Genomic DNA, 27,568 nt, shown 5'->3' with positions numbered 1-27,568 from the left:
AGCTATATAGGTTAGATTCTGCCAGTCAATTCCTTTCACCCATACACAACTTCTCCATCATTCACATGGTTACAACTTGTAAGATTCTGAAGCAATTTTCCATTTATAGGTCTTACTGACCTTTTTTAAAAGTATTTAAATGTTTCTCAGGAAACTTGTTTTATAGTAAAATTTCTTTCCAAAAAGATTCCATTAAGGCAAAGTAAAAATGTTAGCATTATTACATCTACCTCAACAATGGTGTCAAACACTAAAGCAGCATAAAGATTCTATCCCCCCTCAAAAAAAAGACTGAGAAAAATAATAACAGGGTGGCAAGATCCTGGTTACTGTCTTTGGATTTTTCTACTTGGTCTCAAGGACAGGTACCACGATACCCAAAAGGTGAAGCTGAGAGCTGAATGTGTTTCAAGCCTCCGGTTCACAGACAGCTGGCTGCACTGGGTACAAAGAAAAACCACTCACTGCTCAGTGTTTCGTGAGTGGCACCCAGTGTTCACACAGATTCCTTACAACTAACACATCTATTTCCTTTCCACACTCTTCTCTTTCACTCTGCTTGCGCAGATGGCAGGCACAGCAGCTTGGAAGCACTGCACAACATACCACTTAAGCATACTGTGTACTCAGTCAAGAAGGAAGTTCACATGACAGGCTTTATCAGTGTTGTCTGTCTAAGTCATATGCAAAGCAATGTATTCTAGAAAGTCTTCCTGTGTCATCAGTCACAGACTGATCTCCAAAGTTAAATTAAACCATCTATTCAACCTATTGTTTGTAACTGCATTCGACAGCATTTAATAAGAACGTATTTTTCCTCCCTTAACCTAACCAGATCAATTTATACTTTCAATTAGGTCCTTTTAGCATTGAAACAGGCTTAAGAGTGCCTGAGTTGACTGTATATATTCAACTATCACTAATTTTCTGTTGACCTGAAAGGTAGGACTGCCCTTCATTTTGATTTAATACCTCGTATACAGGCACAGACTTAAGAAACTTTCTGAATCTAGTGTTAAATTCAACAACCCAGCTGTGCTGATAGTAGTGATAACACCAAACGTCGCCTTTAAGTAAATAAATCATGCCTACACGCCACAACTACATGTATCTATGTCCCTCACTCACAACGATGTCAACAGAACACTGGGAATATGGAAAACCCTCCTAAACTGTGCTGAATTAACATAACAGATGAGCAGGTCGGAATTTCTAGTTCTGGATTAGCCACTCATTTTAGACTTGAGCCTCTCTAGGCTTCAGCTTCCCATGTGTACAACAATCACAGAAGTTCCTCTTGTGATTCACTCTGCAAATGTGAAAACTGAGACTAGAGGCCCAGGATTACAATCAGTAATAAACCATAACTTCACCAGAACTCCATCTAAATTTCAGAACGTTTGCAAGATCTGTATATAAATGATTCAAAAATTCTTCTCAACCAAGAGCTGTAACAGTAAGTGTGTACACACACCATTTCCACACATGTGGAACTGGCTGCAACTTATTTTTTATCTAGCTGCCTGTAGGATGAGGAGACAAGAAACAAACACAAATCTGGATTCTAGCAAAACATCAGTCTCACGGTTAATCATGTCAAACATCTCCTAAAGGAGCAGGGAAGTAACCCAGACATGCTTACAGTGATTTTAACATTTCACAGTACGTCTAATACCATCCCATTCCTCACTCATACACCAGAAAAATGGCTAATACCCATAAAGGTGTTACGTCACCACTCTTCATATAAATCTTCACTGTCTTCTAATAATGAATCTTTGCAATGTTTCATTTTATCTGTGTTTTAAAGTAGGAATGGTGGTAAGAGTGGCATGAGGAGGGAAAGAAGAAATTTCTAAGTTAAGGAGAAATAATTTGCCTTAGCAAAAGTCTTGCTCACAGACTTTTAAAACTGAGTATATCTGTTAACAGATTAAATTACTGACAGGAAGTTTTACCTAGATTTGGGAACCCCACCCAAGGATATCCAAAATAAACATAAAATATTTTAATACAAAAATGAAAAACATAATAATTTACAAATCTTGAGGAACCACGTTATTTTACAAAATAATGGAATTACCCTGAATCGCAAATCCACAGATATGCAGATTTACAGACACATATTTATAATCCTAAATCATTCTTCAACTATACAAAAACTTTCCAGAGACTTGCACCTGAACAGCAACATAATCTTCACTTACTATACTAACAAATGTGCTAACATAATTTCACAATTTCTGATTTCATAATTTCACAATTTCATAATTTCTGATTTCACTAACATAACGTGCTAACAAATCTCCCCACGCTTCAGGTCACAAACACTGCTCAAAACAGCTAGGTTCTTGAAATAATGAGCACCTCAGAAAATATCCTTAGCAGGGATAGACACGAAATGGCCACTGGAAATGCCTGGCACATAGCTCCCCCTGAAACAATGACTTGATGAATGAATAATAAAGGGATAAAGAAAGAAAAGAAAAGGAGAAGGTAAAGTGAGAACAGAGCTACCTGGAAGCTACAGCAGCTCGAGGACAAATGCTATTTGCGGGGGGACTGCCGCTACTGCCTTCCCTGCCTGCTGGGGTCACTGACATGTGCCCCAAGTCCCAAGCCCCCACTAGGACCCCGCTGCTGGACTCTTACAACCACTGCTGCAGACTCGCAGCCTGCCGCCCAAAACTATGTCCTCAAGGTCCTCACCCATCCAATTCCACAAAACAGAAACAAGACAGATGCGTTTCTGCAAAGACCATGGAAATAGCTGTAATCCTCTCACCATTCAAGGAGGAAAGACAGGTTGTCTGTATATTAAAATGTCTGCAGGTTAAATATGAGAGAAAACAAAGGGTGAATATGTAGAGGGTGAAAAGAGGGGGGATGCAGGGTTGCATTATAAACTCATGCCATTATATTGTTACTTAAGTCAAAATAAATATTGCCTTTGTTGTCAGAAATATTAGAAAGCATCTAAAATATACTGAGTAAAAATTACTGATTGAAAAAAAAGGCAGCAAATAATTCTCATGTTGAAACGGGATAAAGGTATGAACAGATCAGTCTAAAACTGATAATAGGTAAGTCTTGGAGAGTAATCTCAAACAGATAAAAGTTTCAAGAGCTATGAAAATTTCACCTAGAGAGAGAATACAAAACAAACAGAACACTTCACTCTTAATATAAAGGGCAACTTGCAAAATGCAGTATTAGCACCAAAGCATCAAACCTAACTATAATTAATCTATCAATCTATAAAACTTGCAGGTAAGATAATGTGTTGAATTGGGGGAGTGAAGCCAGGCAACACTTCTCCTGGGTAAGATAGAAAGCTAGCTTTAACTGTCATGATTAGGACAATTTTTAATCAAACAGAAATAGCAAGGATCTTTTGTTACACACTAGCTGTGACTTTTTGACATTTTAGTTAGTGCCCAAAGAGTTCATTTTTAATGGTTATTATCTTAAAGTTTAGTAACAAATTCAAATATCTATACCTAATGTCACTGTGGTTCAAAAGTAAGGCTATTTTTATTTAATTAAAATTTAAACCACTGGGAATAGTAATTTAAGGATTACATTTTTAGACTTGGGAAACAGGAATTTTAAATACTATTTAAGTATTGTATCCACCTGTAATTTTCAAATCTTAAAGTATTACTTTAAGTCTGCACAAAATTTGAACAGGTTTTACTTGGCTTCTTTCCAAACCATAGCACTTACGCTTCAGGGACCAAGGGAGGGTACAGTGTAAAGCGCTTTAATTTCTTAAAGCAGAAAAATCTTTTACCTTGACCACATTTTCAATACTATATCCTTCCATGCACAGAAGCTTCTCAATTCACTTAAAAAGCGAGGGGAAAATCCTAAATTTTAAAACATGAAGTAAACACAAAAAATATTTTTCGAGCTTTTAAAAAGAAGCAGACTTTGCTCCTACTCTTGTATTTCAAAATCTTGAGACACCCAAACTGGAAGGATGAAAAAGGCATACAAATATCAGGATTGAGGCTTTATATCTGGATTTTACTTCTCATATTCTAATTACCTTAATAAGCCAAAAAACTAAACATATAAAATATGGTTAAGGTTATTAAGTTAGTTTCAAATCACAAACCATAGCTTTATGAGTGATCAAAATAATTTAAGAAGGCAATAATCTAAAGTTCATTACCCTGAATATTCAGCAATAAATCATTCAGTGTGAAGGATTTAACATTTTCAAAACACTACCGTGAATATCCACCAAGGATCAGTACCCTGGAGAACTGCGGCATAATTCAGAGTACAGATTCTCCCTAGTTACCTGACTACACAGTATTTCATTGAAAATGAAACATATATGAAATAGTTTATTAAATATTTAAGATTTATCAAGCATTCTATTTAAAAACCTATTAAATATTTTAAATAGAGCTAAATGAAGCAAGGGTCCTGAGTTTCTATAAACAAAGCACTCAATTACCATCAGGCATCTTTTTATCTATCAGAAGAGCCTAGATGTCAAAGACAACTTCACTACTTGACAGAAAATCAGCAACAGAATTTGAAAAATACTATCAAGGGACATAATCAGCTCTGAATTATAAAGATGCCAAATTGAATATATATTAAATAGTTTGTTCTTTATTTCTGGAGATGCTTGTGTTATATATGAGGGCCCAAAAATGTGAATAACTTAAACAAACTCACAAGACATAATTTCCTTAAAAATTACTTAAAATGTAACTGATAATTATCTACAAACTCAAACTTTACCTCCCCCGTAACTGTAAAGTCATCTCCCAAAAGGAATGAGTAGCTCATATCTGAGTGTTGCCATCATTTTTTCCTTTCCTCATTCTAAACTTACATCAATTCTATTTCACAATTCTTTACACACTTGTCTCTCCCACCTAAAATCTTTCAAAGCAGTAACTAAATTTCGTATCTGTATCTTTTTCACCACCCACTCAATGTAATCTACTGGATAAAAGCTGAAAAGAAATTTTTTCTAAGATATCTGAAACATTTTTATCATACCTCCCCCACTTAACGATTTGAGATCACAAAGCAAACTTGCTCCTACTTCTCCAATAAGCTTCAAAACACACTCCAATACAGACTACATAAACTTTCAATATTTCTACCAAGAAAAGTTCTTTGGGAGAAAAAATAAAGCAATAAAAGAAATGGATTTTTTAAAAAAAAACTAAATTTGTCAAACATATCACAGTGATCATTGACTGTTCATACAGATAGAAGATAATACAAAATAATAACTAAAATCATGTCTTTTCACAAAATGTCCCCATCGGTCTGAGAAAGTATGAAAAGCTTTCTCTATTCTGACTCAGTGCTTTCCTGAACTGAAAAGCAATACACATGCTGAAACAGTAACCACTGGCTAGGTTTAAAGCAATTTTGCCCTCACCGTGTGGGCTGCAAGCAAAGGAGAAGGTGAGACTTCAGGAAGCAAGTAATTAAGCAGAGACTTTCTCCAATGTAAACTGCGGCTTAGCAAGGTAGAAAGTATGGAAAATAATATAACTATACAAACCCACTCTCTCTGAATCCAGTGATACCAAAATAACACCTATGCCATGAAAAATTACTGTGATTACATTTTATTTTAATTACATTTTTGGCAATCTATAGACTTTAAAAAGTCTGTTGAAGGCTACACTACTGCCTTTCTTTTGGAAGCTTAATGATAAAGTGATAGCATACGGCAGTGTTAAGTAGTTTTCTTGCTCTAATACTAAACTTGAGTAATAAAAAAGAAAATAATTTTCAAGTACCTGAAAATACACAGAAAGGTTAAAAGCTATGTGTGTGTGCATACTGCTTCGCTGTGTGAAATTACTTCAGTAATTACAGTCAGTACAGTCTCAGTTAGGCATCAGCTCATTCCCCTGACTCCATTTTAGTAGCACAATAGTCTTCATGCTTCATTTCTCTAAGAAACTTTTTTGAAGGCCAAGGATCATCCTTTGTGACTGACTTAATAAGAGCAAAATTTTCAAAATTGTCTATTCTAAACATGAAAATTATGGATTTGGCTCTGATTCAGAATACAGTAAGCCTCTTATATTACCTGCAATATTATATTGATTTAGTTGACTGAAAAACAAGACAGTGAGTTATTGGATCTGTGTTTAATTCACTGCACTTTATAACATATTTAAGGAATCTGATTGTATAAAACAGTATCTGAATCTTATCAGATGAAAATATTTTTCCCTTTTAGCAAGCCTCGGGTTGTGTGTCTGAGAAAACAAATTAGTCTCTAGTTCTCCTAAGCTTGATAATAGTGCCCCCTAATGGGAATTTTAATATGAGTTTTTCTACTTAATTTTAAAAAAATCATATATTCTCTAATATGAGCACATTACCTCTCTAGAAAGTAAATTCTGTAACATAAAAGTGTATCAAGATTTAAACCACTCAAATGAGAGTTATCACATATGCAAAAAAAGAAAAGTGAAACTTCATGCCAACAGTTTCTTATTTTTTGCATCACCTTACTGGAACATAAATCCACTGTAGCACTACCCAAAATGTTAATCTCATAAGGAAATTCTCCTTCAGCTATGTTCCGAGTATTCAGTAAGTGAGCAATTAATACGTGCTTGATCAATCAGTCAGATAAAAACTGGTTCAGAAGTGAGTTATTCAGAGTTACACAGATCCTAACTGTAGAGCTGAGACTTTCACCTGAGTTTTCTGGCCTCATACCACTGTCTTTCCACAATATGTGGTCACAAATCTACAACCATAATCGAAAGCCTTCCTTTCCTACTATCTACAGACGCGTGTTGTGAGCTCAGTCAACTCAGTTGTGCCTGATTCTCTGCAGCCCCACGGATTGTAACCCGCCAGCCTCCTCTGTCCATGGGATTTTTGAGGCAAGAACACTGAAGTGAGTTGCTACTTCCTCCTCCAGGGGATCGTCTCTATGCGGGGATCAAAACAGCGTTTCCTGTGTCTCCTGCATTGCAGGCAAATTCTTTACCATTGAGCCATCAGGGAAGTCCATTATCTACAAACAGTTCTCCCAAATATCAGTAATTCAATATGTGGGGTCTTTTTTTTTAAAGGAAAAATGCAGTAAAATTAAAGCAAAAACTACCATTCTGATATTTCCAGGTGCACCAGTGAAACAAACACCCGATAATACCAGCATTTTCATTATTGTGCACACAGTCTAGACTGAGAGTTAGCATCAAGGGCAACATCTAAAAGAAAGAAACAAAAAGCCATCAATTCATGATGAAAAGAATTATCTAACTTTATGAGTGGGAAAATAATAAGAAAAAGTGATATATAAAAAAGAAAAGGTCAGTTTTTCTTAAAGAACCAGACCGTAAAAAAAAAATTTCATGCCAGGTATCCATATGATCTCTGTCACAACTACTCAACTAAGCCACTGTGGCATGAACACAGTCACAGAAAATACACAGTGAATGGGTATGACAGTGTTCCAACAAACGTTATAGCCCGGATGGGAGGGGAGTTTGGAGGAGAATGGATACATGTATACATATGGCTGAGTCCCTTTACTGTCCCCCAAAACTATAACAACATTGTTAATCGGCTATAGTCTAATACAAAATAAAAAGTTCAAAAAAACAATTCATATGCAAAAGCAGGCCCACAGATCACAGAATCTCTAGTTTATACTGGGCACAATAACAAACCAAAAAAAAACACAACATGATTCAAAATACATAATCACTAAAATCATTAAATGTTTGGTGTGTTTTACTTCCTTAGGGTGAAAGGCAGAGCAAAAGATCCTTCCCGGAACAAATATTAGTTTTAGCAAGCATAAAACAACAGAAAAGCAGTAAGCAAAACAATAGACCTTTAGCATTATTTAAAATAATAAACATGCAGAATTATAATGGAGGAAAGTAGCTTTTATCAAGTTTGATAAAAATATAATGGTGACTGCATACTAATGTCCATTAAGATAAATAAACAGATTAAGTGAGAGAATCTAAAACTCAAGAAGAAATACTGGGAACTGTCTTAGATTTTTCACATATATAAGAAAAATGGCAAGTCCTCATAGTTTCCAAATTAGCTTTCCTCATCTGGAAAATGGAATGGATAAAACCTTCAACTATGCAGAGTAAATGATTATAGAAAACGCACATTTAATACACAGCAAACAATGCCCAGTAATATTTTTATTATTTAATGCTAAACTGAAGTCTGCTGTTACTTCAGTGTTATTTTTAAATGAGCTTCTTATTATGTTAATGAAAAGGCACACAGGCCAATTATCCCAAGTCCATAAGAGAAGTTAGCATCCAATGATCAAGATCTTTGCTTGGTTCATCTGCCGTAATTGCACTAAACATTATTTCTTGCTCATATTTCAAATTAAGAATTTTAGGACTTCCCTAGCGGTCCAGCGGTTAAGAACTCGCCTGCCAGTGCAGGGAACACAGGTTAGATCCCCGGTCAGGTAAGATTCCACATGCCGGGGGGGTCACAACCGCTGGGCCTGTGCTCCAGAACCCATCCTCTGCAGCAGGAGAAGCCGCCACAATGGGCAGCCTGCGCAGTGCAACTGGAGGCCCCCACGCTGTCTAACTAGAGGAAGCTCGGGCACAGCAACGAAGACCCAGTGCAGCCGAAAGGAACTCATTAACAAACAAACTGAGGATTTTATAAAACAAAATTAGCTACTGGAGGAAACCATGAGACAATGTGAACTATTCAGGAATGGATCCTGCTCCCAACTGTGCCACTAACAGGGAAACTGAGTAAGTCACTTCAAATGAACTCTTAGGCTCACTTATAAATCAAAGAAAGTATGATAGCAAGCCATGGTCTTCCAGATCTAAAATAGTTGTTACTGAATTATAATTGTGCATCTCCAGACAGGGTGGTGAATATGGGAATAGAGATATCTAAATACTGCCAGAATAGACTGAAGAGAAATTCCAACCATAATCTTGTGTTTTACACACATTTAATAGGAATATTACAGCTATTCAAATGAAACAAGGAGATTCTGGCTGGCTTAAGATAAAAAATTTAAACACTTAAAAAAGTTTTTAAAAAATTCAAATACTTAAGGGCCTAGAATAAAACAGCCTTGGTTAGTTTCTAAAAGTACTACTTCAATTAAAATAAGATGTGTAGACCAAACTGCAATATCAAGGCATCAACCTCTGTAAGAATATACTTTGTGTTACTATACGTTCAAGGTACTATGAGGACATGAAGTCAAATGAGATGACATTTTATCAAAGTTAAAAGTGATCAATAAAATGAATGAAAGGAACTTAAAAAACAATCACATTTACAATAGCATCAAAAAAGAATAATATACTTAGGAACAAACTTAACCAATGCAGCAAAACAGCTGGAAGCTGGAAATTACAAAACACTGTTGAAAGACAAAACAAAAGGAAAAGACATCCATCTCGTATTCATGAACTGGAACATTTAATACTGTTACACTGTCCATAATACCCGACATGATCTACAGATTCAATACAATCCCTATCAAAATACCAATGGCATTTCTTTTTTTTTTCTCGCAAGAATAGGAAAAAAACTATCTAAAATTTGTATGGAAACTCAAAGGACCCTAAATAGCCAAAATAATGTTGAGAAAGAAAAACAAAGTTGGAGACCTCACACTTCTTGATTCCAAAACATATTACAAAGCAACAATAATCAAGAGAGTACAGCACTAGCATATAAATCCTAGAAGAAAATATACAGAAGAACCTTCGTAATACTAGAACCTTCATAATACTGGTCTTGGCAATGATTTCTTGGAGATTACACCATAAGTGTAGCAAACAAAAGCAAAAATAGACAAGCTGAATTATATTAAAGCTTCTGTGCAACAAAAGAAACACCAAAAGTGTGAAAGAAAGATAATACCTGTAAACTATATATACAAAAAGGAGTAAATATGCAGAATATATAAAGAACTCCTTCAACAAAACCCTAAGAAATTAGCAAAGGACTTGAAAAGACATTTCACCTTCTAAAGAAGACATAAAAGCAGCCAACAAGCATATGAAGAGGTGCTCAACATCACTAATATTAAGAAAATGTAAATCAAAACCACAGTGAGAGACTGACTCACACCTGTCGGAATGGCCATCATCAACAAGACAACAAATAAGTGCGGACAGAATGTGAGAATTCGGACAACCTAATTTTCAACTAGATCTTTTTAAAAATCCTTTAGGATGCTGACCTTGGCCTTTGGTAGGATCTTTTTAACTACTATTGGCCTTTGCTAACAAAGCAATTACACCTGCAGCACAAAGATTCTGAAATGCTTACGGAGTATGTTCTTTCTGAAGTAGACAACTCATCTCTTCTTAAACAGTAAGTCAAAAAACTACAGAAGGAAATGGGCGTGGGACATAGCGACAATTTCTGTCCTTCACACTGTAATTGGTAAGCTGCTTTCACAATGAGAAAGTTAACATCAGCACAGCTCCTATCCAAATTATCAGAATCACAAATCCCGAACAATTAAAGGCCAAACCAATCAAGTTTTTGATAACCTAACTTCATTTCAGAGAATCTGTAGAATATTTTTCAAGAGACTGAGAACTAGGTTACTCTGATGAGCTCCCGGTAACAATTATCAACGGTTACGGTGAACACTGGACCAACAGCCATTTGTGTGAGTACCCTTACCTTCATCAAAGTCAGCATCATCTTCAGTGTGCTGAGGGAAAGGAAAGCAGTTGGTAATCTCAAGTCGATCTTCTACAACAAGGCCCAAAAGCACTCCTTGAACCACCTCAGTTCCTTGTCCTTCTTCCTGGTAATGTTTGATAATCTTTAATACCACCTAAAAGAAAAAACAGAAGCTTAAATATCACTCTTACAGTTTACACTTCCTTTATTTCAAAGAAAAAACAAAACTATACTGATGAACCCACAGTTCTGACAGAACTGACCTAATTTTTTACAAACCATTTCCTTTACCCTTACCTGAAAAAAAAATCTTACATAGTCTAAACGTACACCTGAAACTCTTGGAATTTGAAGATGTGTCCAAAATGTCCATGTGAGCTTCCCTGCTGGTTCAGTGGTAAAGAATCTGCCTGCCAATGTAGGAGACCCGCGTTCGATCCCTGATCCAGAAAGATCCCACATGCCATGGAGCAACTAAGCTGGAGATCCACAACTACTGAAGCCTGCGTGCCCTAAAGCCTGTACTCTGCAACAAAAGCCACTGCGATGAGAAGCTCCCATACCACAACTAGAGAGTAACCCCCACTCACCACAGCTAGAGAAAAGTCCACGCAGCAACAAAGACCCAGCACAGCCAAGAGTAAACTAAAAATAAATAAAATGATATTCTAAAAACTGTCCACGTAGAACACTCATAACCTTTAGGTCAAAGATGTTTAAAGTTCTGGCATCCGAAAAATTCCTTCACTTGAATCTAACATTACCACTTCTAGCTGAGACTATTACAGAGAAAGTGACCCCGTTAACCTTTGTTAATAGCAACATCCTGCCACAAAAGATAAAAATATCAGTAAGGCACAGAGATAAAGATATCAATTATCTGAACATCTAAAAACAGAACCCTCTGACAAACTCTCAACACCTCAAGACGGGTCCTGGACAGAGCATCTCATTAATCAGAGGAAGCAACAACAGGAACATGTATCCAAGAACTTGCTTGGTAACAGAGGACATAAAGACAGCCCAGTCACAGCACTACCTAATTTTTCTCAACAATAAGGATATACCAAATAATCTCTAATGGAATAGCCAGCTCTTCTATTTACTCTCTCCTTTACTATTTCCATTAAAATGAAGAGGTACACTGCATAACTGAATAGGCAATTAATTTAAAAGTTCACAGTAACAGTCACGATTAATAATAATTCCTACAACATGAGACTGTTAATATATTAATGGGCTTTGAACAGTGCTTGGCACATAGCATTATTAACAGCAGTAGACTGTATTATTCAGTACAAGGACATGGCCTGAAGACTAAAGGGCAATACAGTCTAAAATACAATGGAAAGCTATCAGAGGGAAAAATAAGTCTAAGAACAAAATGGGAATTAGAGTTTTACTGATTAGTGTCTAATTTAAAACAAGTATATTATTGATAGAAATAAATCATCAGTAACCAGTTAATAATACAGGTTACAATTATTGAATATCATGTGCCAGGCAGTATTCTAATTATTATACCTATATTATAAATCATGTAATCCTCATAACTACCTTAGGAAAAAGCATTATATTATACTCATTTTACAAATAAGAAAGCTGAAACAGAGAAAAGTTGAGTAACTGGCTGAAGATCACACGTCCAGGAAATGGCAGAAACAAGATTTAAACTCCAAAGCTTATGGGCACATTTTAACAAGAAGATGATTCTCATATCAGCAGCTTAATTATTAAAACCATGAGTTAGGAACAGACATGAAGCAAAGACTCCGTGATGAATGGACTCAGAAAGACTACACCAGTTTAAGATCCAGACCTTCTAAGTACAGCAAGCAGTCAGCAGGGAAGAGTTTAATGCAGAAGGACACCAACTAGACTGGCAGACCTTCAACACTGTGAAGTGAGAATGTGCATAAGCCTTACACATTTCTGTATAAAAGACCTCTCTACTTCTTGAAAGGCACAAAGACAGGCTTCAGGGGTCATGCAGGAAGAGGATGAATGGTTTCCAGCTCTAGCATTTGTTAGCTGTGACCTTCGGAAAACTATTTAATCTTCCCAAGTCCTAGATTTCTGACTTGCAAAATGGAACCATTTCACAGCATTACTTAAAGACTATTAAAAATGAGAAAAATGTACAGTAAATATTTCACACAGGATCTGCCCTGAAATAATGCTCAATGATCAATATTACCGACTTTATCAATAAAAAAAAGCAGAACTGTTTAATTCCCATTCAACTTAACTCTGCCAACAACGATCATTTTCACAATTAAAAAATAAAAGAAACATCGGTGCCTAAGAAGGGATAAACAAAACTGATAAATAATTATTACAAACACACCTATCAGCTTGCCCAGGTTACCTAGTTTCCGGGATACTGAACCTGGATAATGGACCACAGCTGATATCAAAGTACATGAGAGATGCTAGAAGATATGTGGGCTTAGTGTATATCTCTGCCCCAACTGATTCCTAACAGCTGATTCCTACATGCGGGAAACGGAGTATTGATGACTAGGGCCCAGCATAGTTTCACAAAAAGCCAGACCAAAATAACCTTATTTCCCTTTATAAAGAAAACAGAAGTGAGAAAGAACAATTATTATCTTTAAAAACGAATTAGCATAGTTCAAAAATAGCTTACACTGAAACACTGTCTTACTTTAAACAAAGCAAACTGTGAAGGAGTTGGGAGCAACCTAACTGAACAGCATGGTAGCCTGATACGCCTGCCCCAAGAATCAATGCGACTTATACAGTATCCACAGAAGTACAGTCCTCCAAATAAGAGAAATTATCACCTCACTCTTTACTGCATCACTGACCTGCTACAGCCAGTTCTCTACAATTGACCAAGAGAAAAGTTACCAGTAACAGTATCCAACTGAGTGATGGAGAAAGCACAGTGGTTTAACGTCACTGGCTAAAGACAAGCAACATGCGTAAGTGTGCCCCCTAAAGGACCAATTATAAGAGAGAACGTTTTAAAACCCTGTGATGAGAACAAGTTCAATGAATTAAAATCTCTCTACAGGCTAGGGACAACCACAAAGAGCACTGTCCAAACAGTGAGGCAGTAAAGGATGTGTCTTACCTTGAAAAGCCAAGTAAGGACCACAGGTGATGGTTTCAGGGAAGAGGGTATCCAATTTAAGGATGAATTCTCTCTAGCATTTCTGGCTGACCAAAACAGAAAGCCTCAGGAAAAGCTTGGTGATCACTGAAATAATTTCCAACTCTAGTATTTATGATCTTGCCAATTTAATAAAATCAGATATAATAAAGCATTCAGAAAACAAAAAACTTTTAACAAAACTAAGCAAACTCATTCTTCATTTTGACATTTTATAGCCTTCCTATTTCCTGTATACACACTAACATCTCAATTCTTTAGTTCAAAAAAAAATGTAGTGGAATTGCATTACAAACTTCAGAGGACATTCAGATGTCAGAAGGAAATTCCTGAGCAGAAGCAACCCACTGACACATAGGCTTCTGCTATTCTATACAAATAATCAAGAACTTACTGTATCTAGAAAAACATTCCATAGATTATTGGGTTTTATGAGTAAGACAGAGTCCATGTACTGCTCATGGTCTAGATACTCAAAATGTATTTGCTAAAGGAATGAATGGTAAATACCAGTCAATCACTTTTGTCAAAAACACTCCACTAAGTGCCTCAAATGCAGTTACTCATTAAATCCTCACAATCACTCTATAAAGTCAGTAATATTATTTTCCCATTTTACAGAGAAGGAAACAGATAATCTGACATAGATTTATTACAGCAGGGAGGTGAGATCTGACTTCCCACACCAAGGTGTCGGAAGGTTACTTCACAATAACTGAATAACTTGTGGTTCCAAATAGGTTTTTTGTAACAAGGCTGAAACAGAATGTGGTGGCAACAGCTCCAGAAGAAGTCTCCATAACAAAGTTGTAGAAACAGGGTTACTACATGGAGTAAAAAAAGTTCAGAGAAGGGTTTACAGGGACAGGCAGCAAAAAGACTGAGGGAACGGTGCTGGTGGTGACATGTTTTGTGCCCTAATCACGTGAAGTCTAATAGCATGAACAACTGCCACTAGTTGGGTAAATTCTTACATAACAGATGAAGAGGTTCAGCTCTTTATCTTTAGCAGCACTGTCCTCACTAAGCCACAAGATGGGAATGTTCTACCACACAAGTCCTGTTCTAGTCCTGCTTACTGGCCCTTCATTTTCTCTCCCTCTAACCACTCGTGTGCTTCTGTCCATAAAACGGTGCTGACTGACCTGTAATTAGCCCTGCTTGTTGACGTCATGCTCCCTATTCTTACTCTTAAAAACAAGACACATGGGGAGCATGCTAGCTCTCCAAACAAAAGCACACTCCTCTATTATATTTTGTTTCTAAGTGTCACAAACGATCCCACATGCTCAGGAGCTCTATATCATTTGTTCCTAGCTTATCAAAATGACCAGGGGAGTTTTTTTTAATAAAAGAAGAGAGGTCTTTACTCTGGCAACATATCATATTACACTCATCAGTATTTTAAAAATACAGATGCCTGAAACCCAATCTTTGAAAATCAGAGGTAATTAAACTGGGCAGGGGTTCCTATCCTGTATTTTAGGGTTTGGGGGGATGTGGGATTTCTTCTTTTTTTTGGGGGGGGGGTGGTTTCTCTTTTCACTTTCAGATTCTCCAGGTGATTCTAACATCTTACTTCACTGTAATTTTAATAAGGTAGCATGGACCAGCCTTTCTGTTCTAACACCTCAGGTGAATGCAATTAACTCAAGTGATTAAACCACAAGTCTCCTTCCTTGTTTAAGACTCCTTGTGTTGCTAAAACTGAGTACGCTGAGAAATACAGATCCAAGAATGAACCTTTTATTCACAAAAGCATGAAGGGCAACTTAAGCCCTAACTGGGAGGATCTCCACAGTAAAGAAATAAGAGGAAAGGTAAAGTGAGCAGTCCAACTGAGAAGCATTCAAGTGCCCTATCGGAGTTAAGACTTATTCTTTGTATCTTGACCCTCTAATTTACGACTACTTATGAACCTGTGCCGGCCAGGTTACTTTATCCTATATATCAGTGGGTAAACGAAGAGTCTTCTATAAATCACGCCCTAAGGGACAGAAACAAGCTGACCAGCAGAATCTGAAATTACCAAATTCTTCTACACCTCCCTAACACTGTCATATTCTGGGTTTAAATGCTTGTTAAATAACTTCCCTGATGTGACCTACACAACCAGTATTGTTCTTGGAATAAGTCAGCAGTCTCCAGAACCATCTCCTAGCTTTCTGAAGTCTCCATCTTCTCAGGATGGGCAAACCTTAACAAAGAATCCCAACTTGCAGGACAGTAAACAGATGTCCTATCCGCTGAAAATATCTGGGAGGAATAAATTTTTTTTTTCCTTACTGTCATTTATTATTCAGTGTGGGCAATCTGAAAAAGCAAAACAGACTATCTGTAATCTACAATGAACAAAATACTATTTCTTTAAATGTCTGGCATTAAAAAAAAATGAAAACCTAACTTTGTCCAGAGACTAAAAGCAACAAAGAATTGAACTTCCATGACAGAAAATATATTTTATTATTTATTTATTTTTATTATTTATTATTATTATTTAATTATAAAATACAGAAAGTATTTTATAAGAAAATATAAATAACAATCTAAAATATACAAATAAATTATACTAGAAGTCAATCAACTTAAACTTTGAGTTAGTTAATAACAAGCATGATCAGTAAAATCTTCCATCTTTCCTAGAAAGGAACATTTAACAGAATCTCTAATCAAAATCACATCAAAAACTTTCAGTTCCGTATCAGGGAACAATTAAACCTGGCCAAAATAAAGATTATGCTTTCTGATGAACTGGGGTAATTTTCTATCAAATATGTCTACAAAAACTGGTTACTATAGAAAAACTTGAAAGCCCTGCAGAGAATCACCAGAATTCTACAATTGTCACTTTCTTTCATTCACTCATAATCGGTTCACCCAGATACTTCAGTGATTTCCACAGGCCAGTTATACTTCTGCCAGGCCCTATGAATATGAAACCAAATCAAATACATAAGGTCTTTACTTTCATGGGACTTTTTAAGAACACCAGTTCTCGAATTTTTTGGTCAAAGGGCCCTTTTAACACTCAAAAATTATTGTGGACCTCAAAGAACTTTTACATTGATATTTCATACTGAAATTCAAACCAAAAAATGTTCAAAATACTTTATTCACTTAAAAAAATGCATCCCACACTAACTTAAATTATGACATTTTTCACACTTCTATAAAACATTTACCTTTTCAAAAAGAAATTTTAATCAGGATTGAAGAATGACACTGTTCATAGTTTTGTAAATCCTATTAATGTCTACTTTAATAAAAGACAACTGAATTCTCATATCTGCTTCTGCATTCAATGTTTTATACAACACATAATGGAGCATCTGAAAACCTCCATTAGACATTCATGAAAGAATAAGAGTAAAAAAGATGAAAAATGTTTACTTATTATTACAAAAATAATTTAAACCTCAGAGAGTGCTGGGGGTTCACACTTTAAGAACCACTATTTTAAAATGAAAGTTAACATGCTTACAGATTGTTTAAAGCACTATGAAAAAAACAGAGAAATGTGCTGTTAAGCTGGGGTGATCTGGTAAAGGCCTCTCTCAGACGACACCTCGGCCGAGGGCTGAACAAGCACTCAGTCCTGTGAAGACCTGAGTGAAGAGAGTATGCGCCAATTATGATTTTAAATACTAGTTTCAAAGAATACTAATATTTGCTTCTCATAAAATATACAAGTTGTATTTTAAGAGCACAAAAGGGCCTAAAGATGGATGAACAGCAGGGCGGCAGGAATACACTCCCAGGCTTCTGCTAAAAGCATTGATACGTCAATAAGAAACCCAATCTGCTGGCAGACAGATACTACTGCATAAGTCAAGACTAACAATTTCACATCGTTTTTGTTGATGAATTATGAAACAATATATTAATAAAATCCTTTCAGAAAAGGTTTGCCATGACTTTTATAATCAGCAATATTTCTAATAGCAGTGTCAAGGTTATTTTACTTGGTAAACATATGTCTATGAAGTTACCACCCAAGATTCCTCTAATGAAAGTGGCAGTTTGAATGAAGTTCAGAGTTAAGAAGTAATTTAAGAACTGTCTCTGGAACTTTCAGGCCTATGAAGTACCTCAACCTTCTCTATCCTGTGTGCAAGCAGAAATGTTAAATAAACTGTGCTTCTGAAATGCTTAACTAGCGAGCCAAGCTAGAAGAACTTACAAACCAGAACATTAACTCTCTGAGTTAACAGAGCAATATCTATAGGTACATCACACTTAGCCACAATCCCCAAGAGCAAGGAGCTAGGTTGCAGCCCAGTCTCAGTCCTGAGTCAGCAAATGGGGTGTTGGCCTTGTCTGACTCAGAAAAGTGGAAACTGAGATCTTTCCAAAAAGCTAGAGCTCCCTGAAAATTGTTGGTGGAAAAAGAGAAAACAGTAACTGCAGTATCTAAGCTGAAACTCCAATACTTTGGCCACCCGATATGAAGAGCTGACTCATTTGAAAAGACCCTGATGCTGGGAAAGATTGAGGGCAGGAGGAGAAGGGGATGACAGAGGATAAGATGGTTGGATGGCATCACCAACTCGATGGACATGAGTTAAGCAAACTCCAGGAGTTGGTGATGGACAGGGAGGCCTGGCGTGCTGCGGTTCATGGGGTCACAGAGAGTCAGACACGACTGAGCGACTGAACTGAACATTAAATATAAACTTACTACATGACCCAAATTCTGACTGCTCAGAATTCACCCAAGAAGAACAAAACATATTCACACAAAGATATGCTCACGAATGTTCCAGCAGTACTATTCATAATAGCCAAAACCTGGAGGCAACCCAAAGGTCTACTAAACATAGATGGATAAACAACTACAGTTAGCATATCCATTCTGTGGAATACTACTCAGCAATAAAAAGGAACAAAGGATCAATACAACAACAGGTGACCTCAAAAAACATTACATGAGTGTTAAGAAGTCAACAAAACATTACTACTGGGTTGGCCCAAAGTTCATTAACATCTTACAGAAAAACTCAAATGAACTTTTGGCCAACCCAATACTATATGACTTCCTTTATATGGAACTCTAGAAAAGGTAAAACCACAGCTGATAAGTGGTTGCCTTGGGGCCAAGGTGAGTGGGAAGATACTGAGAGCAAAGGGGCATGAATAATTGTATAATTGTGGTGCCCATAATACAATCTATTTACAACTATTAACGCTAAAGTTCATCAAACTTTACATTTAAAAGAGTGGGTTTGGACTTCCCTGGTGACACAGTGAACAGGAATCTGACTGCCAATGCAGGGTACACGGGTTCAATCCCTGGTCCGGGAGGATTTCACGTGCCGGGGAGCAACTAAGCCCATGGACCACAACTAATGAGCCCACGTGGCACAACCAGTGAGGCCTGCTCACCCAGAGCCTGTGCTCCACGAGAGACGCCACCACAATGAGAAGCCCGCACACTCCAGCAAGAGCAGCCCCTGTTCACCACGTCTAGAGAAGGCCTGCACACAGCAACAAAGACCCAGCAAAGCCACAAATAAATACATAAATGGTTAACTTAAAATGAGGGAGTCTGATCATGTATAAATAACACCTTAACTTTAAAAAACTGGACATACTTTTACAAAGTCTATTTGATGGAGAAACAATTTGTATGTATCCACTCCAAATTTTATTCTTAATTTCAGAGTTCAAAGATCCCAAGGAAGGTCCAAGAAATTAGATTAAGAACCACTGCTACATTCTGACTTATATATACATGTATAAAATATATGTTCAAGTTTATAATAAGTCTAAATAATCAAAATAAATCTGTATTATTTTAGAAGCCAAGTATAATATTTAGACATTTTCCTTTAAATTATTTTAGAATTTAATAAGATTAATTAGGTAATTAATATGTAATTTCAGTTACCCAGAAAAATCTGTTTAGGAAAAACTAATTCACCAGAAATTGGATGCTTAAATGTTTACAAACATGCACACACATCTCATAAAAAAAAAAAAAAAAGACATCTAAAATCCACACTATCCAAAATTCTACATTAACAAGTATACTTCTCCAAGTGCATAAACCCTAAAAGCAAACATTCAAACCTGAAGGTTGCAAATAACTAAAAGAGATCTAAGAAGTTCTTAAAATCATATGCAATATTTTGTGTGTATGTACTTAAGGGCATGTTCTTGGAAAAAAGATCTATGGCATTTGCCAGATTTCCAAAGGCCCAAGACATACCAAAAGTTAGAAAGAGTTTTAAAAATTAAGTAGTACTAAAATGTATTATATATATGCAGTTATGCATTTATGTTTATACGAACAAGAACAGTGTGGAAGGACATACCTTTTATGAACTTTTGTATTATTTATTTAGTTCTAATTACTTACTTAGTAGTAAGTATGTAATTGTTTTTAATTCAGAAAACACCAAATAAAGAAAAAATTAAGGGAAAAGATTTTAATCTATAGCAATCATTGCAATTTACTGCATGGAGTTGCACAAAGAACAAACTAATTTAATTTCCTTTTTTGACAGTGCTACTGAGTTGATGGAATGACATGGACATAAGGTATGTCTTGATTTTAGTATGTTCTTTAGGGTATATTAAAAAAAATATATGAACTGAATGAAGTATGGTTAAGTGGCTTTGAAAAAAGGAGAAAAAGGAAAAATCCACACACTACAAGCCTGAGCACCTGCTGACTTTAAATTCTAATCTCTTGCTAATACAGTTACTCTTCAACTCAATTCACAGATGTCGCTGCACATACATATACAAATTACCAGAAAATACCCATATGTACATACTATTAAGGTGAAAGAGGTAACTTCATAGATATATAGACCAGCTTTCAACAAGCAGAGAGATCTGTTTAAGAGAAGTCTGACCTAAGCCAATTATAAATCAGCAAAATATCAATTCAACTTTGCACAAATTTATCGCAATGAATCTTCCCTAGGAAAACCAGTAGGTTTCCCACTGTCTTTGTAATACACATAAAAAGGATCTGTTGAAAGCCCAGTTTAAATGATTTGGGACCAAACTAGTTTCAAATTGTTAGAACTACACCATCGATCGTTTTTAACCTTCCTTTACAAAACTGAGCTCATAAAGAAAGCTCACAGGTTGCAACCCATGTTGTGCACCTAGAGTAAACAGAAACGCTGACATTAAAATGGTTTACCATGAAATCTAATCATAAAAAGTAAATCTAGTGGTATTTAGCGATTACAGTATTATTGAGATGCTGGTTGGAGGAAGATGCTATTATATAAAATAGGTATAAAAGTCAAAAATTTATAACCGTGCTTCTCAAACTACAAGTAGCGAAGAATTCATTTTCCTCCAGTCCACCACAGACCAAAATTTCAGTCAAAGAATAAAAATTACTTACTAGAAAGCGGAAAAAAAAAAAAAATTAACAGACATAAGAGAATGTAAGCCCAAGGATCAGAAGCCTGGCTACATAGCGATATTAAACTGCTGTCAAAGTTTCTAAAGACCGAGTCTCAATCCCATGCTTATCTCAGGGAGACCAGGGACAGACAGGTCAGAGACCACACCTCACACTTCCAACAGCACTGGTTTACAGACCCTGTAATATTAGGCAGGTACAGTTCTCTCCCAACTTCAGGAGTGGAACATTCAGAGTTTATAACCAAACACTTCTTAATTTATGTCACTGACAATGAAGTCCCTCAAAATATACTAGCACCTCAACAGATGTGAGCTCTAAACTGTAGCTATCGAATCCATAGCTTTCCGCAACCCTTGCTTGCTACCGAAGCAGACAGGCACCGGCTGGGTTCTGACCACTACTCTTAGTTTTGATTCTACTTCAAACATTGTATTTTTTAAGAAAGGTAAAAAACAAAAATCTCATTTCAGCAGCAGAAGCCCACTTTGAATCACATGCTGTGTAAAGACAGAGTTAAGACAGTGAATTATTATTAATTAGCCCAGCTGAAGCCCCAACATGCAAACCTTGATCTGCTGTCTTCTACTTATTGTCTAGTACATAGTAACTCTAGAACTAATCTTTATTTTCATGGGGAAAAAAATAATGCTCAAGTGAGAGAGAACACTTTAGTAAAAGCTTAAAACTTAATTCTTGTATGTACACACAAATGGAATTCTGGTCTGTATGAAAATCACATAGCACAGCTGAGCCGGAGCCCCAGAATTCAAAATTAAGTCTGAGTGGGCTATCTTATCACCTGGGCTTCCCTGATAGCTCAGATGGTAAAGAATCCTGCAATGCAGGAGACCCCGGCTGATTCCTGGGTCGGGAAGATCCCCTGGAGAAGGGAAAGACTACCCACTCCAGTATTCCGGCCTAGAGAATTACATGGTATGGGGTCACAAAAAGTCGGACATGACTGAGCGACTTTCACTTTATCACCTATCTCCTGTGAAGATAAATGAGTCATTCAGTACCTATCTCACAGCATCCTTTGTTCAGTTGCTAAGTTGTGTCTGACTCTGAGACCCCATGAACTGCATGCAGCAAGCCAGGCTTCCCTGTCCTTCACTATCTCCCGGAGTTTGTTCAAACTCATGTCCATTAAGTTGGTGATGCTATCCAACCATTTCATCCTCTGTTGCCCCCTTCTCCTCCCACACTCAAATCTTTCCCAGCATCAGGGTCTTTTCCAATGAGTTGGCTCTTCGCATCAGGCGACCAAAGTACTGGAGCTTCAGTTCCAGCATCAGTCCTTCCAGTGAATATTCAAGGCTGATTTCCTTTAGGATTGACTGGTTTGATCTCTCTGAATCCTTATGAGGACCAAAAAATCATTCAGCCAAAATACCTAGCACACTGTGCCTACTAAAGCTCAATAAACGCTAGCTACTATTACAACTGCTATTATTACAATAAATATTTCAACCAATCTCATTCATTCATCCATTCATCTATCCCACAAATATTTAGTGAGTGACTAGAATATGACAAATATCCCCATGGTGCTTATACCTGTCTCCTCAGAATGTTTGTGGTCTATTTCTTAGAGATCTTTTTCAGCCTTATAAGAAACTAATATGACTTATGAAAAATCAGCCACCCGACACCAAACTTCCATTTTGTGTTAAGACTTATAATGCACTTGTACCTAGAGCTTTATTTTTTGTTGTTTGTTATTCAATCATATCCAACTCTTTTGTAATCCCAAGGACTGTCGCTTGACAAGCTCCTTTGTCCAAGGGTACCTGGAACCATCTCTTATAATAATCAATACCACAGGGTTTCAGGACAATATGATTTTTTTTAATCTTCATTAAAAAGTCAATGGTCTGATTAAACTGATTTGTGTATGTGTATGTGTACGAACAGATGTTAAGTTTCTTTAAAAACATCATTATCCTTGCTAAAAATACATACTAGATCCACTATTAAGAGTTTCTTAAAAGTATGAAACAAAAAGGCAAAGTCCAAACTGTTCCAGTTGCTGGCCAGACAGAAGAGGTCAGACAGGATGCATGATTCTTAGCTGGCTTTATTCCAGTTGTGTAGATTCTGGGAGGTAAGGTCCACAGCCTGAATTTCTCACATCAATCACCGTCAAAGAACAACTATTACAGTAAAAGAATTTAAGTCTCAGAGAAACTGTAATGCCACAGAATCTCCCCTTAGCATATTCGGTAAAGTCAATATCTAGACTTTCATTTAATTCTGGCTTCTCTCACTGACTGATCTGTGAACTTGGCAGTTTTCTTATTTGGTTAAGCCTGGATCATTTTTTTCTAGCACTGAACAAAGAAGGTAGTTACTGCCAAAATGTAAATTCAAAAAGCAGAAAGCAGCATTAGTCTTAAATTTAACACATTTTATGGCTCAAGTGGGATGGGGTTCTATTTCATAAAGGGCTGAGTCAAATAATAAATAGGATTTAAATCACTGCTGTTAAGTTTTGATGTGAAATTCAAGTAACTTCAGTAAGAAAAAAAAAGATATTTTGCTCCTGACACATATGGGATTCGTTACAATACACTTAATCAGTATCATTTCTATAATACTGCAGTTGAAAAAACACATTTTGTAATTATTCTCTTGTATCAACGTTCACTGATGCCCCACAGTTTTAAAGTTAAATCAACTAATAACTGTTGGGCAAAGGGGAAGAAGGACAATGCAACCTCAAGAAAGTCAACAGAATAGCTCTGCTCTCATCATAAAAACCAGTCATGAGAAAGTACAATGATGCACTTGAACATACAAATGTATAATTTCAATTAAATATTAACTGATAAAGAAGTTTAACTTATAACATTAAGTTTTTACTTTACTAACTCAATACATATAACCAATCAGCAAATTTCCCCACATACAGCTAGAAGATAATTTTCCTAAAGTAAAAGGCTTAGATGGAACAAAATTTCCTCTCATACAAAACAAAAAAAATTTCAAAGTTCTTATAAGCTGTCTGCTTCCTAATATAGTTTAATTTTATTATATTCAGAAGCATGAACCACTGCTTAATCAGCAAGCCTTAAGGTGATTTTTAGGTGTTTCTATTACAGTTTATTTCTGCTTCCTTAACAGGATGCAATATTTGCTAAAATAGGTCCAGAAAGAAACATTAAAAAAGAATAAATAGGATTTCCCTTAAGAAGAGGGCAGTTGAAGACAGAGATGAAAGTGACTATTTCTTTTCACTACCTATTCTTTTTTGCCTTTTGATTTGTGAACCATGCATACCCAGCAAAATGGTTGTTTAATGAAATAGGTTTAATATATTAAAAAAACTTTAATTTTCCAGCATAAGAAGTATACCACAATAACCCAAGGAGGAGGTGATTATTCATGCTTTTCATCTTCAAGAGGTCCTTCAGAACAAAACTGAAGATGATGCATTTCTGTACAAAATGTAAAGGGGATTTTCTTCTATCCCAACGAAAAAGATGCTGGTCTTGTTTTAAAGGTTACCCTTAAACCAAACTTGAAAGCAGTATACCTACAAGTCCTTGTTTGAAGGCTGTAAACAAAAGATAAAGAGTACCTTCAAAGTCAAGCTGTAAAGTTTTGATTTTATTTTGTGTAATGAGTCTTTTCCAAAGGTCTTTCGCTACTAAGTAAGTGATCTTAAGAGAATCCAAGGGAAACTCTACGGGACAAAGATAACACCAGAAGACTGGGTGACATGGGCATACATGTGAGTGTTATTACTATCAGACAGGAAATATTTATTGAAATGATGAATCACAAGTATATTAGTAACAAGCATACTAACAGGCATATTTAATTTTAAAAAGAAAGATTAAGAAATCATAACTTTCAGCTGGCAATGGTGCCAAGCAACAGCACTTGACACCCTATAAGTGGGAAGGCAACTGAACTACACAACTATTCTAGAGAGCAGTTTGGCAACATGCTTAATATGCTTAAAAATATGCACAACCTTCTTTAACTCATTAACTTCATGATAGGTATTTATTAAATATATATTTATTTTTATAGGTATTTTATTTTATCCAATTTATTAAAGCATTGGAAAAATAGAGAAATGTTAAATTACAGACTCTTAATGGTGTAACAACCCTCAAGTTATGAGCTTATAAACTAATTACCTTTGTGTTTTTTATATTTCTCCAGATTTTTATGATGAATGGATGTTTTTTTTGTTTTCTAAAACATCTAATTTTAGGAATTATTGCTATCCCATGTATACAACAAACATCTGCTACTTATATCAAATGAAAACTAGTTGGAGACAAGGATAGAAGGTAACGGTATTGAGGAAAAAAAGTTTCCTATTAATCATCAAGATACCTACAGCATTTAGGTACTTGAGAGAAAAATAAACCTTAAAATTTTATGTCAAAATACAGTTAATATTCAGACTCAAAGAGTGAAAAAGCTTTAAACTTTCATTAAGTTAATACTCAGTTACCACTATTTTGCTGAATTCATTTTTTTTTCCTTGTATGCTTGGGCTTGGTACCAAAATCAATAAACTCCAGAATATGATGCTGGCATATACCAGTACCACTTTAGCCCTTTCAGTTTTGATGAAACAAGTAGTTTTCATCAAATAGATGGCTTTGTAAATTATACTATACTTTGCTATCAAGTCTAATCTTTACAGGAGATAACCATTTTATAGAATAATCTTGTACAAACAGTAGTTTGCTGAGGAAAAAAATAAAGCTATTCTCTCTTTATTTTCCCATGTCGAGCCAAATGAAATAATATTCAAGTACCACAATTTATTTTTTCTCTTTTATTTTCACTTTACACAATTTAATTCATTGATTTTAATTGGAGTATAATTATAAAAATATTGTGATGGATTTTGTCATATATCAACATGAATCAGCCACAGGTATACTTGATAAGTCAAAGTGAAGTCGCTCAGTTGTATCCGACTCTTTGCGACCCCATGGATTGTAGCCTACGAGGTTCCTCCATCCACAGAATTTTCCAAGCAAGAATACTGGAGTGGGTTTCCATTTCCTTCTCCAGGGGATCGTCCCAATCCAGGGATCGAACCTGGTCTCCCGCATTGCAAGCAGATGCTTTTACCATCTGAGCCAATATGATATTTTACAACAAAATTATTAACTAATTTCCCAGAGAAAAGCAAAGGGAACCTAGTTTTCATGTAAGTGCCAAAATTAGAAACTTTTATCTAAAAGACTATCTAAAGTCAGCTTGGTAAGGTAAGAGAATCTGACCACAAAAAAATAAGAACTGACAAACACCCTCTTCAAAGCCTAATGCTTTATAGAGGCTTTTCTTCCCAACGTTGGGGCTAAAGGCCCAGAAAAGTGTTGTCAAGGCTGAAAATAGCTGGATAAACTTGTGAAATCCTGTACATTAAGATCGGAACTTCTAATTATAACAGAGTTGGTTGAAGCCAAAGGTGACAAGAGAACAAAAGATAAGAAACCAGTAGTCTACAACAAATGCTAAAGGAACTTCTCTAGGTGGGAAACACACACAGAAAAAGACCTACACAAACAAACCCAAAACAATTAATAAAATCATAATAGGAATATGCTGCTGCTGCTGCTAAGGCGCTTCAGTCGTGCCTGACTCTGTGCAACCCCACAGACGACAGCCCACAAGGCTCCTCTGTCCCTGGGATTCTCCAGGCAGAATACTGGAGTGGGTGGCCATTTCCTTCTCCAGTGCATGCATGCCTGCTAAGGCGCTTCAGTCATGTCCAACTCTGCAACCCCATGGACAGCAGTCCAGCAGGCTCCTCTGTCCACGGAATTCTCCAGGAAGGAATACAGGAGTGGGTTGCCATTTCCTTCTCCAACAGCAGGAATATACATAATGATAACTACCTTAAGTATAAACGGGTTAAACTATTCCAACCAAAAGGCACAGACTGAATGAATAGATACAAAAACAAGACTCATATATGTGCTGTTTACAAGAGACCCACTTCAGGCCTAGCGACACATACAGACTCAAAGTAGGGGGATGGAAAAGGTAATTCATGCAAATGGAAATCAAAAGAAAGTTGGAATAGCAATACTCATATGAGACAAAACAGACTTTAAAACAAAGACTATTACAAGAGACAAGGAAAGACACTACATGATGATCAAAAGATCAATCCAAGAAGATAAAACAACTATAAATATTGATGTACCCAACACAGGAGCACCTCAATACAAAAGCCAAAAGCTAGTAAGAGCCATAAAAGGGTAAATCAACAGTAACACCATAACACTGGGAGATTTTAACACTCCACTCATACCAAAGGATACAACTGCACTCATCTCACACACTAGCAAAGTAATGATCAAAATCCTCCAAGCCAGGCTTCAACAGTA

At 36.2% G+C, this 27,568-nt stretch overlaps 1 protein-coding gene across 1 annotated transcript in view; it reads right to left on the bottom strand.

Annotated features, from left to right (window-relative positions):
* EIF3H (eukaryotic translation initiation factor 3 subunit H) overlaps nt 1–27,568 on the bottom strand; it is a 95,638-nt gene that overhangs the window by 52,982 nt on the left and 15,088 nt on the right. The window contains exon 2 of the mRNA XM_020883378.2: nt 10,669–10,825. Coding sequence (XP_020739037.1) covers nt 10,669–10,825 — 157 coding nt within the window. The remainder of the gene's footprint in view (nt 1–10,668; nt 10,826–27,568) is intronic.

This window comes from Odocoileus virginianus, chromosome 15 (genome assembly GCF_023699985.2).
Source record: "Odocoileus virginianus isolate 20LAN1187 ecotype Illinois chromosome 15, Ovbor_1.2, whole genome shotgun sequence".
Classification (NCBI taxonomy): domain Eukaryota; kingdom Metazoa; phylum Chordata; class Mammalia; order Artiodactyla; family Cervidae; genus Odocoileus; species Odocoileus virginianus.
Note: the sequence above shows the minus strand (reverse complement) of the source record. Positions and strands in the feature narration are given on the sequence as shown.